The 22,161-nt window shown below is 42.8% G+C and overlaps 1 protein-coding gene across 5 annotated transcripts in view; it reads right to left on the bottom strand.

Annotated features, from left to right (window-relative positions):
- Positions 1-21,096, bottom strand: part of ST6GAL2 (ST6 beta-galactoside alpha-2,6-sialyltransferase 2) — a 48,401-nt gene extending 27,305 nt beyond the window's left edge. For 3 of the 5 annotated variants that reach the window (XM_069005014.1, XM_069005051.1, XM_069005040.1), the window contains exons 1-2: positions 20,938-21,014; positions 20,103-20,169 (exon numbers count right to left, since the gene is read on the bottom strand). In XM_069005014.1, the coding sequence (XP_068861115.1) occupies positions 20,103-20,135 (33 nt within the window). In that variant the 5' untranslated portion in view covers positions 20,136-20,169; positions 20,938-21,014. Of the gene's footprint in view, positions 1-20,102; positions 20,170-20,779; positions 20,812-20,937 lie in introns of those variants that run through there. The other 2 variants (XM_069005024.1, XM_069005058.1) reach the window with 2 other exon arrangements.
- Between the last annotated feature and the right edge of the window lie 1,065 nt (positions 21,097-22,161).

Genomic DNA, 22,161 nt, shown 5'->3' with positions numbered 1-22,161 from the left:
AGGTCACCACAGGGTTATTTGGGGTAGCAAATGTTAGCTGTGGGCAACCATTCCCAAAGGGCTGAGAATGAGACCAAGGATTATTTGATGGAAAGCTTAGGCAGCCTGAACAGATAGCAAATGCTCCGTTAGTTTGCTTCATCTCTTAGTCAGCTAATTCCAGAGTATTAAGAAACCTCTGGCATAGGGCAAGACAGCTGGAGGCTGCATTTCCAGGGTGGGGAACACACTGGTCCTCTCATGTGGAAAGTGCCAAATTGGTTTTAGTGTTATCACATCATTTCTGTGGTGGAAGCCATACAGTAGGCAGCAATAGACAGGCAAGCCTGTAGGGAGTGGTGACTGCCAAAAGATGTATATCAGCCTGTGGATGGCCTGGGCATCTGTCTTACTGGCTGTGATTAGGCCTCCTAATTAATAAATCTCTTTTGGACAACTTCCTTGTTAGTCCCGATAAATCTGGCTCGTTCCTTCAGAGGAGTCAAGCTGCATTCAGTACTTTTTGTGGCAACCGAAGAAACTGTCTTCTGAAATAAAGAAAAGCAGCCAAAGAAATCTGAAGTAGAATTTTTTTTTTCCAATATTGCCTTTTAAACCTATATTTAATTATCTACTTAGAGAAAATTCCTTGGGAGGTATTCAAATAACTAACCTGAATCACCTACTAAATGTGAGCCAGGTGTCCCAAGTCAGAGCATTTCAAAAGAGTAGTTTCAGGTTCTTGCTTCTGAGGACACAGGCAGGCAGTGTGCTTGTTCTTAGGTCCTCTGATAAAACCTAGGATTTCAAGTTAAAGGGGGTGGGAGTGAAGCAACCTTTTTTTTTTTTTTTTAACTTGTTTTTACTAATGACCCATTTCCAGGAGCTTAGGCTGTAAGTAAATTGCCAAATACAGTGAAACTTGCAGTAAAACTCACTCAAGCTGGCAACCTGGAAGCTGGAGAAATGCTCAGTAGGGTTTCTGCCAAGGAACGTGCCCTAGATTATTCTGTAGGAGCATAGGGGCTTAGATGCATCAATCTCTGGGGCTTAGTGGAAGGTCAAAGTTATCTTCTGTGCATCTGATATCTAGTCTGCATGCTCCATCATCACGTTCAAGCATCCTGGCACTGAAGCCAGCTATCACTTTCCCACAGCCCACAGACCACATACAGGTTGTCCAAGTGTGGGTTGACAGGAGGGAAGTAAAAATAGCCATACCAGCTCTTAGCCTTCACATGCAGACTTTCCCACCACCAGTGGAAATGTTTAACATGACAACAATGGTCAGGGAGAACCTGGTTTCCCAGTGACTGACCACATCTCACAGGTCAACCTCCACCTACCCAACCTGCAGCAGCTTTTCTCAGGAGCCGTGAGAGCAGCTCTCACTCTGACATGCCCTGAGATTCACCACTCTAGCCAGGATTTCCTCACAAATTTCACATCAGGGGAGACAACTGAACCTCTTTGGCTTTTCCAGACTGGTTATGAGCTGACCACAGTCTTGTTATTCTAACTGAGGGTTTCTATAGAAATGTACTACATACCGCTCCATAGGAAATTCAGTTCAACCTCAGCGTAAATCACTTCCAGGCACTTTAATCAAAAATACAAAGGGGCTGAAGTATCACACAGTTGTGTGAAGCCAAGCAGTTTTCACAGCATAACTCAAATCACCCCCCACAGCCTCTCAAGGAGCCCCTCACTGAGCCACATACTACCTGCACTCACTCAGCCTTATCTACTTCTGACTTCTTTTTTAGCTATTTGATCTTGCCACACCTTTGCTGTGTCCTGGCTCTGTTCACAGCAAGTTGCAAAGGTTCAAGGCTGCTTCAAGTTGCTGCGAATGCCAGCGGAGCTTGGTTCCACCATGGGACATGTGTGCAGAAATCACCACTGGGGCCACAGTCCCCAGCATGCCCTCACACACAGTAAAGAAGCACATGAAACATCTTTACTGCCCTTGCAGATCTACCAGCTGGGTGTTTTGGATGGGTTTTGGTCATATTTCAGCTGCCACAGCACTGTCTCTTGATCCAAACAGCAGGGGAAAAAAATCCACTTGTATCTACATCAATATAAAACCACTGCAAATATCCAAAGACAGCGCAAGTCACTTTTCCAAAGTGAAGTTCAGTATGCCCCTGCATAGTCATGGAGGGGCACAAACACCATCCCAGCAGGCTCCACTCTTACACCTCAGTAGTTCCTCTGCAGATCAAACCACAGAGCCACACGTGGTTTTTCTGTGCTACCTTTGTGCAGCTCTCCTCCCTCTCACAAACTGCAGGTTGCAGGGGAACGGCAGTTGTTCCCAGGGGATCTGACCACCATGAAGGTCCTAGGAAGCTGAATGCTGTGCAGACTGAAACATCAAGCTGGCTGGAGATAAAAGCCAGGTGTAGAAATGAGGTGATCAGACTGATGGCCATCACTTACTTGCGCATCCTCCGCTCACACATAACCACATTATTAAGGTATTTAGTTTTATTGCTGCAGCGAGATCAGTGAGGAGGAAGTGAGTTGAACATCAACACAGAGGAAGAAGCGGGGGCTGGGGGAGGCTGGGGCACTGGGCCAGGAGAGAAGGAAGCCTGGATTTAGGGCAGCACGGAGGGCAGGAAGGCAGAAAAGACTGAAAATAAACTATGCCCATAGTGCTAGTGGAGTAGCAAAACAACACCTGCCAGAGGCAGTGACACCTCAGCACCACAGGGATGAGAACTGGAAGTGGAAACTTCCTTCCACCAGAAAGATCACATCCTTCCCTTTGGGGAAGCACCATGAGAGCCTTGTTACTGCTGAGGGAAGGCTCCACCTGAGCATCCTACTCTATTCCTCCCAAGATGGGAAAGAGACCACCATTTTCCTCAGCAGATGGGAAGCCTGGGTGAGCAGCAGGAACCACGCTGTGTCTTTCCCCCTTATTCTGGGCAGCCAGTCCCAGGTCAATGTGCTGCTTCCTGCCACCACTGTGACTGGGGAAGGGGACGCTGGAGCACTGACCCTGGCCCTTGCAGGTGGAGCACAGCCCTTGCACCAGGGCACTTTTGGACTGATCTTTGCAATGGATCAGCACCCAAAAGAGTTGCACATATTTTCCCCTGTGAATGTTACTTCACACCCCATGCAGGGATGCTCCACAATACAGGCACGGCTGGTGCCTGAGGACACACAACACAAGCAGGAGTTTATGCCCATCTTCGGCACAGCCTGGCTTTCTGTGGGACTTATTATTTCCCACCCACAGAATGAGGTTTTAATCCCATTCCCCCCAGCAAAAGCAGAGTTCAGGAGCAGCTTGTGCTTATGTTCTGTTTTCATGTGTAACTGAACAGGATGGCAGGAACCTCTTAATGCCCCAAAACAAGACAGAGAGGCGCAGAGAAGTGGATAATACTACTCTATATAGTGTCTAATAAAACAGAAGAAAAAAAATCCAGCCAACAGACATTACTGCATTTGGTTCCCCTCCCTCATTTTAAGGGGCAGCTTTTGATACCATACTTGCAAAAACACGTAATTCAAAAAAGGAAGGAAGTGCTTTGAGGGTTTTTATTTAAAGGTTGACAGGATAAACGAATCACAGTCTCATTAAATCACACAAATCTCAGGCTGCACACAAGACTAAACCACGAGAAATAGGACGTTACAAATCCTCATGCAGTTCTACACTTCCAGTACAACAGCTCATTTTATTTCTGCTCTTGGCAAGGTTAGAATAAAAGGCTTCTTTTCTTTGCTCCATAAATGTTTTTAGATGCTATATTACTTGAACTTAACACAGCAGTAATTGCACTGAAAAAGGGCAATCTGAATTGCTTCCTTAAAGAAGGGAACATTTATACTAACACATACATGAACAGAGAGTGCAGTTAAAAAAGATCCGTTTCAATCCCATCACAAAAAACTTGACCAAATTCACTAACTCTTCCAGGCAGAAGTGATTGGAGAATTTTGATTTTCCACTCTAAAGCAGCAGCATTTCTGAGATATACTGATTATCCACATCTCTGTGTAGCAGTATATTTTACATCTGCCACGTATGTTCTTAGTGTATGTTTCTAACACTGTAGGAGCTGTTTTGCTTTCTTTTTAATTACTAACTTCTTTATTAGACTGTAGCTTGTCTTTTTACATTTGTTCCAGAAAGCAAGCAACTCAGCCCTTGTTTAAAAACTCTAATATAGAACAATGTTAAACAAATTGTTCTCAGATCTATTTCAGTGCCAATTCCCATTTGTTTATGTTAGCAAATTAATTGCAGAGGATATTTAGAAAATTATCATTGTTAACGTCTCATTTCTATATATTCATATATATACATACATACAACATGCTTCTATGTGCTTATTTGCCTTAGTTCAAAAGCTTGAATGAAAAGTTTCACCCTGGAAGAAGACTTGCCAAATTGAAGGATGAAGTCAGTCTAGCCCTTGTTACATTAAAATCTAAAAATGAAATTTCCTGGACTGAAACAATTTTCCCCTCTTTTTTGTATATTTTAATACTTAACATGCTGATACTACTTTATACTTTTATACTTTAATACTTAACTATGCTGATAGTCAACCTACACTAGCCAGGATATTTTGGTTGGCTTCCTAAAGCAAAATGAAGTGGTATTAGTATTTTTCCCCCCCCATCTTTCTTTCTTTCTCCATTCTGGCACTGTTTTATGCATGGCTGTGGACAAAACTAGTTTAAACTATGACTAGATCAACAGAAATCTCTTCTGTGGGGGATACAGCTGTTTATAACCTGACACGAACCACTGGGACCTGAATCCTACCGGTGTGGAAATTTTACAGAGAAACAAGATCTGTAACAACTACCAGCATGAAACTAGTATGAGCAATAGTGAGAAACCAAGGTTGTTGGCTGGGTGCTTCATAGCTTTGCCCTTTGTCAATCACTGATGCCCACATGCAGCACACAGGAAGTCTTTTCTCCCAGCATCTGCCATTCACTCCCTACAAATACAACCGACTTTACAAGATGGAAGGTAGCAGAAAAAATATTAGGTTCTCTAAAAGCTCTGACACCATTAAAACAGTGAGAAACTGAGGTGAGAAGCAAGTCAGAGCTGCTAGCTCTCAAGATTATTTGCATTAGTTGCTTTTTTTATAAAAGTTAGAAGGATGTGATAAGATTGAGACCATCCTCACTGGATATATCTGTTGTTGGTAATTTTCACCATCATAAGAGACAACAAAACCTAAAACCTTGCATTTTGAGATCTACAGGCTACTACAGATGAATCTGTGAAAGAATAAGTACTTTACTTTCCAAGATACTTGGTAGAGTTTTTGTGCCTTTAGCATAAAGTCTCAATTTAAATACGGACTTTGAAACCTGAAGCTAACCAATAACATTTTCCCTTCCTTCAATTGTTCAACAGGGATTATCAAAATTTTCATTAAAATATTTCTTAGTATTTCAAATCCTGGCTATGCATTTCTTGGTTTTCACCCAACAGGAATGCCTTTGAAATATCACTGATTTCATGAAAAAGCCCTCCTTCTAAGACTACCCTAAAGTAGCCAAGACACGCAAACCCTTGCCTGTCTTTTGCACACTGTTTAGAAGATGTGGATGCATCTGCTACGAAGGTGCCAATGCAGCACATCCTCCCGCCCAGCACAGAGCGTAGCCATCCTCGCATCAAGATGTCAGTAACCTCTGAAACTCTCCCTCTCCTCTCTTGCTGCGCACTGACAGCTCAGCATCCATGGGAACAGACTCCCTCACACCTGTGGCAAGGAGTAGCTGTGGTTTGCCCACACTGCCCTAGCAAACCCACCTGCTTGCTTTCCCAGGGAGCCTCTTCCGAGACAGTGTTTGCTTCTCTTCTGGTTCATGCCCTTCCCAGGAAACAGGCGTTCTCCCTCACCATGGCACCATTTGCTGTTTAGGAAAGCTACTGGCAACACTCAGACCAACCACTGGGAGAATCAGGAAAAAAGTTTGCAAGGGTGGAGATGAAACATTTATGTGATTTTGACCCTTGCCTAGGATAATACAACCCCAACCCTTGCCTGCAGCTTTTAAGTGCTGAAGACACAAGACAAGTAATAAAGTAAAGCCAATTCACTCCCCTAAATCAATCAGAAGAAGGTTTTCTCTGTCAACATGAAAAGAGACTGCTCTGAAAAAGAAATCCTTGTTTTAACATAGATTGATTCCTTAGCAACACCCAATCCTGTCAAACATATTCTGCTGATGGGGTTTAGTCTTCCTTCAATCCCATTCAGACACTAAATAAATGGGGAAAAAAGTTAGTTTGACTTAAAAACTAATGCTTAATGTTTCTGAAATTTTCAGGATTCTTGCTTTTATTTTATTTTTTATTTTTTACATCTATACTTCTAGTCAGCGTGTTAGTAGAGATGTTTTACTAACAGTTAAAACTTCTATAGCAGATATAGACAATACTACACAGGATGACTGCAAGCAAAGCAAAATTTTCCTACTTTCATCAGGCTGGGTTGTCAGGTTTTTTTAAATGTTAGAGAAGAATGCATTGAAGTTCATTCTAAAGACAGGTATAAAAATGCAAATAGATATATTGGCAGTAATCATAAATTATGTCAAGCAGTGACAAGGCTCTTGTTCTGGTGTTCAGCTGTGTTTAATCTGCTCCAAACTCTTTCAAATTTTTCAGTATCTACACAAAACAGTCTGCTGTGCTTGCTCTGCTCTAGGGAAAGAGTAAAATTCATACAAATCAGTATTTGGACATGAGGCAGTATGGCAAGGTGCTGGTAATCTACCTGGCAATCTACCTGGAAATTCCCTATCCTGGCAGGTAGGACACCTGCCACTAGTAGTAAACTTATCAATCACCAAACCTGGTTTGGTGAATGATTAAACCAAATTGACCATTCCAATAAAGCAGAAGGAAATCTATATGGGAACAGTATATATGCTTTAATCAATTTTAATGCATTGTATAATTTCATAGTACTTCCAGTAACTGGAGTGACTTATTATATAAACCCTCCAAATGTGAAACATGATATTACATCTAACAGATACTGGAGGGTCATGAGAGACACCAGGTTATTCCCAGGGAGTAATGGCACAGCTATGTGTGTTCCCATTACCCCACCTGTGCATTGATGCAAAGCTACAGGAGAATTCTGTAGCACCTCACAATCCTGAAGTGACATTTAAGTAAAGATTTTAAGATGAATTTGTGAGCAGCTGTTGAGTGGTCTACTTATAAACCCCATTTATTCAAACATATCTTGTACCTCAAAGTCTGCTTTTCCACTTACAGAGCCCGAATCTGTGAAGAGTAACAGTCACAAGTTTTTGACTTCAGCATAAGAGAACAAGCACCACTGAGCTTTTCTTACACAAGCAGGCAGACAATATGTTATGCCCTACAAGAACCAAGACAAATATTTTTTAAAGTTAGGGAGAAGCGAGTACCCACACCCACAGATCTGAGGTTCAGCTGTGGACCCAGAACATTGCTGATGGCATTTGCACACAAGCAAGATCTCGCTGCAAGTCAGAATCTGGATACTGTCAAAATTTAGTCTAAAGATGCTGTGCTGTTATAGATTTTCTTCTATTTTAACTACTTTTTCAGATTTCTAAACCTTTTCAGATTGCCCCAACAGCAGCAGAAACTATTAACAGTGAACTAATTTATGATGAAATGGACTTATCATACTAGAGATAATTTTTTTAAGCTTTAATTGTTCCGACTTGATACAGCTCTTTAAGAATCCTATCCAATGTGCTTTCAGAAATCCCAATGGATAGTATTTATCTGACTTATTTACTAATTACTTCCAAATTACAAGTGTCCCTCAGGTCTGAATCATTTTTGATGAAAGAAGGAACAGACTTTTTTACCATGAGGGAAGAGAAATTAAAGGAGAAGAATTTGTATGGTTCAGATCAGGCTAATGGAAAGTTTGATTTCTTTAAAGTGTTTTGTAACTTTATCACCACATGCAGTTAACAATTTGTATTTGCCAAGTCTTCTATGCAATTGCCTTGCCTAGATCTCCTAGGGGTTTTTAATGAAAAGGAGATAATCATTAAAAGCTATGGCAAAAGTAGTATTCCAGACTGCAGATACTGTGAATGTCACACTCTTCATAAACAAACTGAGCATGGACAAGCACACGAGGAATAATCACGTGTTTTCAAGACACTTAAACAGAACATGCCCAAGGGCACACTGTAGAGGAGTCCATGTTTCCATCAGTGGGTAACATATACAGTCTCCTTTCCAGGAGTTGAAGAATCCAAGTTTATGTGAATTCTAATATATCACTTTTCTGCCAAGCACACTGTTGTACGAAACAGGCACACTGGTGCCTTTAGTTTAAAATCAATTACTTGGCTTGGGCATGAGAGAATCAGGGGAAAAACAGACTTCTAGTGTATGACATTAGCTCTCTAAAAGCACTGTCTTTCTTGGAAAATGTAACACTGTTAATATAATAAATACTTTATGTACTCTATGTACTTTCTCTACTGCTACTATTTCTCCAGCATTTCAGCCAGTGACTGATAACTCCAGATTACAGTCGTGTGTCTCCTCTGGCATCACCATATCACTGTAATCACCCCTTGATTTCCAAAATTCAGAAGTAGTACCTCTGTTCTGTTCCAAGACCAATGAACCACTCGCATTGCTGGAAGTCTTGACCCTGTGTGTCTTTCTCTTAATGACATTTTTATTTAGCATGCCTGTTTCCTAGTCACTTGACATTTTCCCTAAGTACTTTTCATACATGGGACTCGCAACTGTCTTCTTTTGTAACCTCACTTCAGATCGGTAGAAAATAAATGAGGGGAATCTTTTGCTTAAAAAGATACTGCATTTCAAAGAACAAAACCATAACTTTTTTGTTTAGCAATTCTGAATGAAAAATTCAGTTTTGGTTTATATCCCTAAACCACAGTGGAACTGATGTGGCATTGAGTTTTACTTTCTGAGAAACTTGGGCAGCAGGGTAATGAAGAACTCTCTTGCTGCTCTGCTGTTGCTGACCACACTTCTGCTTTATAACCAATTCCAAACAATTGAGGGGAAATATCACATATAAAGAGGCTGACTTTAATTCAGTGTTAAGGTAAGGAAGACTTCACACTCTATAACATATACTTACAGGGTAGATCCAGCACTCATAGTTTTGAGTCACAAAACCCCAGTAGTGTCCACCTAACAGCTTTCTTGCCCTTGCACAGTTGTTTTATTGTCTGGCTGTTAACATTCCTCCCTCTTTTACTTAAAATGTTAAAAGCCAGTAAATAAGGAACTAATATCAAGGATTTAATGGAATATTTTAACTAAAGTGTCATACTTTTAAAACTATTTTTTAGAAAATAAGTGAGAAAATTCAGAAAAAAACAGGGTTTAAAGTGTCTGAATCAAAAAGCAAACTGCTGTGGGAAGATGCCTGTATTTTCTTGAGCTGGATCAGATGTCTATCTTAGCCATGCTGAATTTCTCAGTAGTCAAGGCTATGAATTACTATTGGCTGCTTGACTGATTAACCATGGTGCTGGTATGCCTGAGACCATCCAAACACAGCAGGGTTATTGCAGCAGCAGACAATACTATAATATTGCAGTATTACAGGCTTTGCAGTTTTCTATTCCTTCTCTCAGCTTGTGCAACGCGTTTATGACCCTCCTTGGAAACTTTCATCTGGGAGCATGGGATGGAGCAGCACCAGTAGTAACTCAAAGCTTTGCAGCTCTGCAGCCTGAAGAGTGAAGACATACTATTTCTAGAAACACCCCAAGAAGATAAAAATTCTTGGAGGTGACCTCCTCCTTCGAGGCCCTGCTTACTGAAGAAATCATGCAGACAGTGAAGGCACTCCAGTGCTGTGCAGTGATATCTGAGCTAACCCAGGAATCAAAAGAAGCATCCTCATATCTATGTATTTTGCTTTGCATTTCCTCTTTCATGGCTCTGGTTTTGGTGCTATCACCACCTGAAGAATTCTCAAAGCACTTTCAACTGCAACTAGTTATTGTTTTAAAAAATAAAGAGCCTAGCGTCATACAGGACAGGAGCGAAGTTCCACATATATAGTGTGCTCTACCTAGTGCTAGTGTCCCTATTTATCTCAGGATGACCTTGCAAGAGCAATATGTATTCCAGAGACTGCAAGACTTTATTCTTTTAATTCCATGGTCCAGGAGTTTTCAGTAGGGTTTCTCTCCTGCTTGAAGCGTTTGCAGACTGTAGTGGTATATCTGATCACTGGGTTAAGTAGCTGTGATCACATTACCTGCACCCTGCACCCTTCTCAGTGGCTGTCTATATAGAGGCACATTGATTTTTAGCTGACTCTGTTGGTCTTTTCAGCACTCCTAATAATAACATGCCTGAGCAACTAGAAAGCCTACTGATCCGTATTTCACACAAACACCCTTTTACAGGAATTAACCCATAGTAAACGACTGTAACGATTGTATTTTTGGTGTGGGGTGTGTTAGGCAAGAAGCAGGAATGCCCCTGTGCTACAGCTGCTAGCCAGTAGCAGTACAGATGGCAAACAGGACAAAGACTGGCCTTGCACAGACACACACAGCACTTCCTGGCCTCATTGACTGTAGAGTTTGCAGGTGTTGAGTGGTCCTGCCTAAAAGACAGCCCTACCAAACAGGGATGCACAGCACCCTGTCTCTTCAGGAGCAGCACCTCCTAACTTCTGCCAAGTCTCTTCTGCAGCCTTATAACTTAAGCCCCTGAAAGAAAAATACAGACGAGCAGTGACTTCAAACACTCTCAGCCCCTGCCTCAGGGTGAGGGCTCATTCCAGCCTGACATCTGTTCCAGCCCTGCCTGCTCTGTCTATAAAATGGCTCAGTCAAACTAATTCAATGTCTTGAAATACAGCATATTTAGAGACCTTTGTTCACTTGGCTCCATCTAACAATACCGAGTATCTGCAATGGCATGCTGTGGTCTTCACATCATTCAGAAAATAGCACTCAGAGGAGAGGAAAGGGATGGTGCACAACCAGGTCCCACCCCTGTACAGAAGTCACTGCTAAGGTGCCTCTAACTTGAAAAATAAAAGGCATTTCCAGACCCACAAACATTTACTCTATGTTTTCTAATGCCTATCTGAAATCTTGCAATTTTGGAAGCTAGACATTTCAGCCTACAGATATTTAGACACAGCAAAGAGCAGCCCAAACGTACACATGGAGAATACTGATCCCCATCTAAGGCCATTGCCACGCTCACAGCGTTCCACAGCAGGAGCCGCCACTAGGGAAACCCTAAATGCCAAGCTGGCCATCAATCAGAGACATTTTTTGCCTGGAGGTGAGAGTGTGACTAGGCCAACAGAGACACTCTCTTCTACCAAGCAGAGAGGGAAAAGCTGTACTAAATAGTGATCTCTCAAACCAGACACTCCAAAAAGTGATAGTACGGTGGGAGTAGGGCTCCAAGTGCAAATCCTTCTCCAGCAGTTACAGGGCTAATGCTTCTGCCTTACCACATAAACCTATAGCCAGCCATGCATAGTCTGGCTCAACCTATACTGCTCTAAATTTATCCTTTAAAAAAAAATCTGAAATAAATAGCAAAAATACAATCAGTCTGAACAAGCAGTGAACAATTACAATGGAATGAATATAACTATGCACAAATATTTCTAATGGAGAGATTAGCTTTCTATAACAAACTCTGGTTTTAACCTTCCTAACTTCAACAAAGTAAAACCCAGTCACATGAAATTTCAGAGTCATGGTCTCATGCCAAGGAAAGCTCCACTGGAAAGTCTGAGGTAGATTGGCCAAGGCATCTTGAAGATATGAGAGTTCCTGAAAAGTGAGGTGTTCTCCATTTCTTGGACTGTTCCCTAATTTTTTTTGGCTCACCATAACTTAAATATGGTTGGCTTAGACATTCCAAACTTGCTTGGCTACTACTGGTGCCTTTGACTAGTTGCAGGCTATTTTATTACTAAATGTGGGTTTGTGCAAATTCCGAGCGCTGCAGTTGTTAACAGCACATGTTGGCTTGTGCATTCCGCAGGCAAGCCAGCCTAGCCCACTGCAGGCTTCTCCATCACCTCATCATCTGTGCTCAGGAGGCAGCACTGAAGCCCAGGACCCTTCCCTCAGGTCCAACTGGGTGTAAGAACTTGGCTGGACTTTACAGGTTCCATGGGGAGACATTCTGTCAAGCTGGAGAGGAATGGTCCTGGGGTGCTTCCCAGCCTTGCCAGTAGCAAAGTGCCTCACTTGGAAAGGTAAGGACACACCAGACACAGAGGGTTTCCTTCTCTGACTTAGTGTTGTCCTCTTCCTACTCCTTCAATCCATACTTAGCCTTACTCTCTGATGAACCCAAAAAATTTTGTCAGTGAACAGCCACATAACTCCCAACCCTCTCCTCCATGGATTACTGATCCAATCTATTTTCCATTTATATGGTGATTGCATAATGTGTGCTGGGGTCTGGGTGCTTCTACTGCAGCAGATTCCCCCTCTCTGCTCCACTCTCTTGATCTCCAAGGCCCTCTTCTAGACTAGGAGCCTTGTACATAGACACAACATAGGGCATTAGACCTCTGGACAGGGAACACCCAGGGGGAAGATTTCAGCCCTCAAGAAGCAAATTTCCTCCCTTGAGCAAACTTTTAATTCGTCTGAAGAACCCTGGAGAGACTGTGGGTAAGGAATTCACTCCTGATGGGGACTGTTCTGCTGACAATCTTGATTTTGATAACAGATACTATGGCAACCACATGTATCACTTGACACAGCCTTCAGCATGGTCAACCACTTTAAACAATTCTCCTTAATCTTTGAGATGTCCTTTTACAATGACTATCACCTGCTACCTTGCCAGGAAAACAAGCAGTGCACAGCGGTGGGAAACACTAGGCCATTAAAACACCTCCCGGGGAAGTATGTTTCTACATGGAAACAGTGTTACAAAGAGACCTATTCTTTTTGAGATGCACACATGCACGACTCCCATTCACAGGAGCTATGTGAGTGAATCCAAAGTAAAACAGGCTCAAAAGTGTCTACATTTACCAAACACTGATCCCACACAGAAAGTGCCTTTTAAGAATGACATATCCTTTGACCTTCTGCATCTTACTTCTGCTCTTCAGAAACAAAAGACTTTGCAATGACCATGTCCCCCACATTAAAAAACAAAACTGGCACTATAATCACCAGAAAAATCCATAAAATAAAAATTATCTACCTAATAGGCAGTAAGAACAGAAGTTTTTTTCCACATTTCTTATCCAATTGGAGATTTATCAGAGCTCTTTTATTTGTACCATCTTCAAATATCTGTTTCTGTCACCTTTAAAATGCAGATAATCTAACTCAGAGATGTGCTCTTCTCAGGAGAGATGACACAATGCTCAATCAAATTTTACAAAATACATAGCCACCAGCCTGCAGAGGGCCAAGGAAAAGCTACAGGAAGAGGACTTCTCGCAGTCTCCCACAGAGATCCAGCCTCCACTGCCCTTTGGGAAGGGTGCTTCCCAGCTCCAGCCCTCCTGCCACCCTGTGAGCTAATGAAAAGAGCATGAGGAGGATCTGCAGGCGCTTTCCTCCCCCTCTCAATCCACAAAGGGCGAGTCACAGTCTGACCCTAACTTAACACCCAGGCTGTAAACTTACTTAACACTTGTAGAAGAATTTATTTTTTTCAAACATACTGATGGCAGCATATGGCCCATCGACAGGTTTATTATTATAAGACACTTTTTCCACCAGGTTATAGTCTTTTTTATAAACATATGTTTCAGCACATAATAAACCCCCTAAGAACTGTTTCTGAAATGTGCAGGCACAGAAACTACTTTTCAAGGTTTGTCAAGACAATGAAAGAAACAATGTTTAAAGAGACTTCCATTTTTCAAAAGGTTTTTCTCTATATGTCTTTTAAATCCAAGGGTACTTGAGAGTTATGCATGTTTAAAAAAAAGAAAGAAAAGGAAAAGTGAGTTGTCTTTGTTAACGCCACATTCTTCTCTATTTTGTCAAAGCAATCCTTTTTATACTTAGTAAAACTCCTTCCACTAAATAGACTTTTTAATTATGCTTTAACTCAGGACACGTGGTTCATGGATGAATGATAAGATTCCAAAAATTAAGTGGCATATTATAAAGAAACTGTCAACACCACACTGCTACAGTCACGTGAACTCATCTGTGCAGAGCCACCCTGGATACTCTGTGCCCTTCAGCTGTGCTAATAAAGATCTGCATGTGGAGTCAAGGTGGTTTGATCACCAACTTCCATCCATCTGCAAGCCTGTATCCAAGTTAAATGTCTAAAAACAGATCACTGCTTGATTTTGCTATAGACCACATTTGTGTTCTTAAGAAATAAGGCTTCTTGTCTATGCAGCTATAATGCAATTGCTGTGCTAGCACCACAACCTTTAGGGGGAAGAAAGTCACATAGTGTATACTGCTTTATTCAAAAAAATCCTACACTCCTCTTATTCGGAATGCTTTCTCCCTAACATCTCACAATATATTTAGCCCAAGCAGGCTTGGTTTTAAAAGCAGCTTCCTCCATACATAAAAACACGACCCAACTCAGGTATGTTTGCTAGCAGCTTTGTTTCCTACCACCCAAGTTCAGAGTCTCCTGTTGAAAGGAGCCTGCAGCTGGAACACAAACTAGGACTCACTGGGGCCTAGACCCTGAGCCCACTTAAAGGCAATACAAAACCTTTCACTAGTTTTATGGGACTGGATATTAGACCTGCGGTTCACTGAAGATACCAGAGGCCTTACAGACTGTATGATACGATATATTAATACTCCTTAGCACTAGAAAAGAATTTTGCAATCACTTTGAAGGTTTCATTGGTATTTACAGTCTTTTGGGAAGGAAAGAGCACTTCTTTTCTTTGTGTGTTTGTCTCCTTGCCCTGATGATACTCCTCACAAAAGGCAGATGTTTTAAGACACTGGAAAAAAGAATCATACACAAGCAGATTTGAAGCTTAAAGAATAAAAATCTCTAATTTTATCATAGGCATACTGTTATAATGGGCATGCATGAGCTTGCATTCAAAGAAAACTCATTTGTTAAAATTAATCACTGACTTCTCAGCCAATTTGTCAGTTAACTACTACCACGTCTGGACATGATTAGTTAGCTTCACTGGGAGACACATGGTGCCCTCTATAATGCTTCCACAGGATGAAATCCTAAACCCAGTGAAGCCTTTGAACATTTTGCAAGCAACTTATTCACACAGAGCCAGAACCTCATGGATGCTGCTGTAGGCGATGCCATGAAGATTTTTTGCCTTTTCTTTTATACCCGTTATACCTTTTTACAACTTCTGTATTCCTAGTGCTTTTTGCCTACTTGGACTTGTTTGCTCAGCTAGGAGACTAAACATTTTAGAAGCTTCGTAGTTAGGGATCAGTGTGCCCCAGACCCCAAGGTCCTCTCCAGAACACATTCTGTAAACTAAGATAGAACCATCCAGGGGAAGGCTCCTTGGGGAGGGAGGCTCATTTAAGCCTCTCATTGGGGAATCTTTAATAGATATGCTAATTACTAAGACCTAGAATGTTATAGCAGGTCTTTTGTGGGTGTGGACATTTCAGTGCATTTGACCTAGACCTGTGCACCTAAGGATCCTTAAAATAAATACCAAGGTAAAATCCCTTTTCCCCTTCTAACCATGTTTGACTCTTGATTTTAAGACCAGGTAAAGGCATCATAGGTTCTCTACTTTTTTCTGCTTTTAAAGATTAAGCCTTTCTAGGAGAGAAAGGCCAACAGCTTTGACAATAAACATGCTCTTTTCTCCACCAGCAGAGAGAGCAATCACGGGTCCCCGGGCTGTGTTTGGAAACACTTAACTGGCAGGATCGGTTTGAGGCTAAGATGAGGCATGATGTATGAGGCTTCTGACAAGGGGGCTGGCTCTGCTCATCTAATTGCGGTTGCTGCTCCTATGATGTGGAAACCTGTCTATTAGAAACCACATTTCACAGGTGACTGAACAGCCATCAGATGGTAACAGCTTTCATTTGTTATTGACCTCCCTTCCCTGACTCAGCGTAAGGGTGAATGGCCCGACATTCCATTGTCAGTCCAGAGCCAAACACCTCCTGCTTTGTATAGTGAATTATAAAACACCTACTTTTTCAGATTGTGTTGAAACAGCACTCTTAACTAGCATTTTCTCAGCTAGGCATTAGCCTCATGAGAGAATGGTAAATTCTTCACTACTCAATTATGCAAAGTTTGAAGGCATTTTGGACTATGATTGTAGAATACATCACTACATTTTTATACACAGAAGGTATTTACTCAGAACATCATGGGCACACGTGACTTGGTATTTCACAGAGACAGGATCAGAGCCTTTGCTGAGAAACTGGAATGACAGTGACTAGACCAAAAGTAGTCCTTACAGTGATGGACTAAAAGACAATTCCGCTACCAAAATTAAATACAGAACTTATTAGCACAGTTACTTTAAACTGAGGATCCTATGAAGAGACCTCATCAAATTTTTACACCCTTCAGACCTCTGGCTCCATCCATGACATAACAGATTCAGAAAGTGACAGAACAAATCTCCCCATCTTGCTAAGCCCTCTCTAGTTGGCCACATATCTTCCAGCCAGACAAATACATATCACATGTGAAGAAGAAACTTTCCTTTCCAAAGTTAAAAGCCGTTTGGTTGTTACAGAGATTTTGTGTTCATACCTCAGATCACTTGCAGTCATTTCACAACCCCAGCTATGTAACACCCTACTCTCAGACAGCATTCCTACAATTTAATACAATAAACAGAGGACTGTACAAAACCTGCGGTGAATCCTACTCTGATGACAGCTGCAGAGCTATGCAATGAATAACATTTACCTTTCATTTACATTTAGATTTCTTAAGCACAAGCTTCCAGAAAGCACAGTGCACTAACACACACACATCCAGCTGTACAGCTGCATCTCTACTGAAACATAACAGCAATCCAGGCCACCACACCCCACAGCTAAACTCTGTTCCACTTCCCCAGCTCCTCCAAGCCTCTGTGGCCATCTTCAGCAGCACGGAAGAACTGGCCTCTCCAAAGTGACTGGCGTCAAAACCGGGCTTTGAAGGTCTGTAGACCAACAAGGTCTGCCAGAGCATCTGTCAGGTGCAAGCACCCAAGGTCAAGGACCCTCATCAAGAACATTGGCAACAGCTCCCAACTCTTCAAGCATCTATCCTTCTGGAAAGAGACAATCTCTGAAAAACGCATACAGCAAGCAGAATGATTTTGGCATGCTTTGCCCTCAAGGCCAACTATTGAAGTACTGTTTCTAGTCTATGTAAAATTTTCAGACCAGATAAAAAGAAATCTGAATTTCTTTACAAGATTGTGGCTTTTTTTTTAAAGTGTTAGAGATCAAGAAAATCAGCTTTCTATGGTTGCACCTTAGAAAAGATTGGATCTAAAATACAAAATGTTCACAAACCCAATAACAAGTACCAGAGTTTTTACATTATTCTCAGGTATAATATGGGAGGTGTATTCAACTTTTCACATGATCTTGCATTCTAAATATGTCACTATGAGTTCTACTGGAGGAAGATGGCAGTTATTGTGAAATTAATATATGTAATTAAGCACATGAAGAAGAGTTTGCTGAATCTGAACCTGATATTGAAAGTTGTTTGTGGTGCAGATTTCATACCATGCCACTCCTTTTACATTTTTAACATCATTTTCAATACATACAATGTCACTGTAAGAAATACTCTTAACTTCAGTAACCATTTAAAAACTTCAAGAAAAAAAAAAATTATTACAGCTTTCCCATTTGTGTCGTGGATTGATTGATACCTAAATATGAATTAGAAAATTTTAAGGAAGCTCAAAACACATTAACATATGAATGGCATGCAGAGCAATTGCTCTGAATTACTACCAGTAAAATCAAAATGCAACTGCTTTTAGTTATGCAAATTGAAAATGTAGTGTCAGGACTGCAAGTGAGAGCCTAAGAAGTGCAAAGTTCAGGGAAAAGCCATGTATGCAGCTGCTCCAAAAATAACCATAGTCAGATAAAAGTCTGAAAGCAATTATTTGGGGTGAATACTGTACACAGACCACTGCACTAAGCTTCTATAATTAAACAAGGCAAAAGTTCAGATGGCACCTAATAAGCCATTTATTACATTAATTATATTCAAGTGTGGCAGTCTAATGCTTGGTAATAACTAACAGCAAGGGAAATAATTTAAAGAAAGTATCTGATGTTGTAAATTTTCTCTTTTTCATTCATCAGTACCAGTGTTGCCAGCCAGCCTTTCTAACACACTTCAAACACATGAAAGGGATACTGCTTAGTGTCAGGAAGAGCTATTTAAGGGTTGTAAACCTTTAGGCTGAGGAAGCCAACAGCCTTACTCAACACAAATTATCTCTTCACTACAAAAGTAGCTGCAAAGTCAGATTTTCCATTCCTTGAAGCAAGTTCCTATGTCTTTGTTCCAAAGTTACAATGCCACAGGGGCAACCAATTTTTTTTGTAGCAAAAACAGCATCTTAGCAGACCTTTGCAGATCAGCAGATTTCCCACTGACCCTATTCCCTGAATTTGCCTTTACACTGATCACGCAGCCTTTGTACGTCTGTGATTTTAGTAGTATTTTCAGCAAATTCTTGACAATATCATTAATATTAGAGAGGTATTTAATGTGTTTTGGCTTATTTTAATGCCATTAGTAGCTAAATACATGGAAAAATGAGCCTATACCATATGCCCAAGTACTTCTCTGTAGACTGCTAGCCAGTTCCTTAGCAAATACAGAGAAGTTTCCAAATCACAATCTGAAAATTACTGCAGAGAGATTTGCATACTATTTCTGATGAGCCAGTAGCATTCCAACAACTCATGTAAAATCCAGCATGCCCCAATAGTATATGCAGTAAGCAGCACACACAGCATCAATTTACAAAGCAATTGTTAGGATGCTACCACCAGGATGCTGTTCTATCTTATTTAACTAATCTGCAATAGAAAAAAAAAACCAAAACAAATTCTGTAGTATTACAGTTATTTTGAAATTTTCTTTTCTTGATCTTAAATCAGGAAACAAAATCTCCAGATTTTACTTATGCACAACTCTACGTTTAACCAAAGAGGGCACATAACAATCATTTTACAGATTTCAAAGAATGAGAGATAAGATGAACATACAACTTCATCCATGACATCTTTCCACTAGGACGCTTACATACGCAACCCTAGCATCTCTTTAAGCTCCCTTTAAAAAGTTTTTGTAACACTTTCCCTATTGTTTGGCCTTTTTTTTCATTTCCTTGGTAGAAAACACGTAACAAACCACAGATACAGAACTCTGTAACCTTGCAACAAACCTCTAACATTTTGTACATATCCTCCAACTCTGAATGTGCAGTGTGGACAATGCTGGGAAATCCTGTCCTCAGCCCAGCTGAGGTGGAGAACAGAGAAGAGCTCTCTGACTACAACACTAGGAGTTTTAGACATTCTAAACTCAATCAGAAGAGACTTCTGCCTACAAATAGTTTGAAGTCTTCACTTACAAGTTCTCAAATCCAGCACTTCCACAGCAAATGGCAAGAGGAGCCCTGCCTCTTACAGCAGAAGTGTCCACAAAGTTGTCAGCTGCAGAAATCAGTGCTGAGTGTCCTTGCGCTTGACTACACAGATAGGACCTCACCTCCAGACCCTTTATCACAGCTTCTCGTTCAGCAAATACAGCACATCTTTTCCCATAGTGCAGCAGTTGGTCTTATCAAGACACACACAAAACCAGTAGGTATCCATGGCAGGATTTCCAGTCAAACAGTATTTTAAGCAGAAACTGCCCATGAAAAAATACTACCTCTAAACCACACTTCAGATTTACAAAAATAATAAAACCCCTTTAAAAAAAAAAAAAAAAAAAAAAAAAAAACCAACAAAAAAAACTGCAAGAGCTCCATCTTTAAATGGAAAAAATGTAGTAATTCTTTCCCCATATCCAAGAGCCCCACACTATCAAAAGCAGCTGAATTATTTTCACCTAAGTTTTTGAAACAAAAAAAAAGATATGTACATACATATATATGTATTAAAATTACCTGGATGCAGACACCACGCCTGGAAAGTTTCATTGCAAAAGGGTTAAAGTTCAGAAAGTTTGCAAGACTGAAAAAGGAAAATCAGATTAAAAAAATGTGCAAAACCCTAAACCTTGATGTTTGCCGCTGCCTCCTGCCTTTCTCTTAACATTTCCCTCCACATCTGAAATGAGATGACTAAACGTTCCTCCAAGTTATCAACTAAATTACTTGAATGAGTAACCCAATCAATTTTTTCTAGTACCAAATGAAACACGTTGCCATAACAAAATAAACTAGAAATGGCAGTTGAGTATTAGAGACTATAACATTCCCGGTAAATTATAAAAGGAGACCACAGAAGCGATCTACACCGCTTAGTAGAGGTGAATTCGCCGAGACTTTCTTTTTTCCTTTGAGAATATCGATTTTTACATGCTACCACAGCTGCCTAACTATTGATAAGAGCAATCTGCAAAAGCAAATATAGAACTAACAGAACAGCCTTGAAAAGCAACCACAAAAAAAGGGGTCTCATTTAAATTCCTGGAAAGCACTGCTTCTCTAAACGTATCTATTCAAGCTCTCTTGAGCAGGCGAGCCCTTCTAAAACACACCCTGAACACTCCCCGCCCGAAAACTGTAAAGCCAAGAAGCCACTAAGCCATGCCACTGAGAACCCATATGGTTTCACCTACAGGGTTTTCCTTCCAGCAAACGCTGCACAGTAGAAATCCTCCCCTTCACCATCACCACCCACCCCCCAGGAAAAAAAAAAAAAAAAAAAAAAAAAAAGCAAATAAAAAAAAAAATCAAGAAAGAGAAGCGCTCTCCGCCCAGGGTCGCCCCTACGTACCGCCGGGCGCTCAGGGCTCTCTGGGGGCCCTGCCCCCCGAGGTGCAGCAGCCGGGGCGGCGCGGGCGCTCCGCCTCGCCGCGTCCCACGCGGTGCCTCTCCCCCCGCATGGTGGTGGCCGCCGCACGCACAAAGCGCAGGGCGCGGGCAGCGGCCGGGGGCGGGCGGCACCCCGGCTCGGCCGGATCGCGGCGGCACGGGCGGCTCGGCACCGGCACCGCCCCCGCCCCCGGGAGCCGCCGCCCGCCGGGGCCGCCCCCCGCACGCTGCCGAGGGCTCCCCGCGCCGCCGCCCGGCCCCTCCCGGGATGGGGGTGCTCCCGCCCCCGGTACCGCGCGGGCGGAGCCGGGCGCCACGGCGGGGGAGCGGGAGGCTGCGCTCGCTGGGGGCGCGGAGGGGGCCGGGCGGACATGCCGGGGTTGCCCCGGGGCCGTACCGCGCCGCGCTGTCCCGGCTCATTGTTCGGGAAGGGCAGCGGCGGGAGGGGCGGGCGCTGCGGCGGGAGGGGGTCACCCCGGCGGCGGGGGTAGCGCCGCGCTTTCCTCCGCACGGGCAGGGGGCTGGGGACAGCGTTGCATCCTCCCCGCGTGGGGGGAGTGCGTGGGGCCGGCGGCAGCGGGGACGGGGGGATGCGCGGGGATGGGGCGCTGGCGCTGCGCCTTCCCCCGGCGTGGCGTGGCGTGCCGGGACCGCGCTGCACCTTCAGGGGTCTGTGCTGGAGAAGTTCAAAGAGGCAGGGAAGGGTGGGAGGGGCGCGGGCGGGGGGCCGGCAGCCTTCTCGCCTTGTCTCTGTGCCCCCGGCCTGCCGAGCGCGGAGAGTGCCGGAGCGTTCCGGCACCGGGACCCCGCGGGGCCGGCCAGGGACGCGGCGTCTCTCTGACCGGTCCGGCAAGTTGAAGGCATGGTCCTTTCCTCAGCCCTCCCCCGTGAGCCGGGGCGGTGGGACTCCCGCACTCACGCGGTGTGGAAGCGCCGCAGCCGGCTTCAGCTCCTTAAGATTAGGCTCCGTTAATTAAAGAAATATTTTAGGCTTAAAGGTCTCCTGAGAAGAAACACATTAACTCGCTAATAAAGCGGGTAGAAAAACAATGCGATACAGGGCTGTTGGATCAGCGATCACAAAGGAAAGGAGAGATCAGAGAGATGCTACCGGAGTGCGGTAAATGCGCCCTCCCGCCGCCGGACCCACACTGCACTGATCGCTCCGGTGGAACTTCCAGTGTCT

Source organism: Aphelocoma coerulescens, chromosome 1, assembly GCF_041296385.1.
Source record: "Aphelocoma coerulescens isolate FSJ_1873_10779 chromosome 1, UR_Acoe_1.0, whole genome shotgun sequence".
Lineage (NCBI taxonomy): Eukaryota > Metazoa > Chordata > Aves > Passeriformes > Corvidae > Aphelocoma > Aphelocoma coerulescens.
Note: the sequence above shows the minus strand (reverse complement) of the source record. Positions and strands in the feature narration are given on the sequence as shown.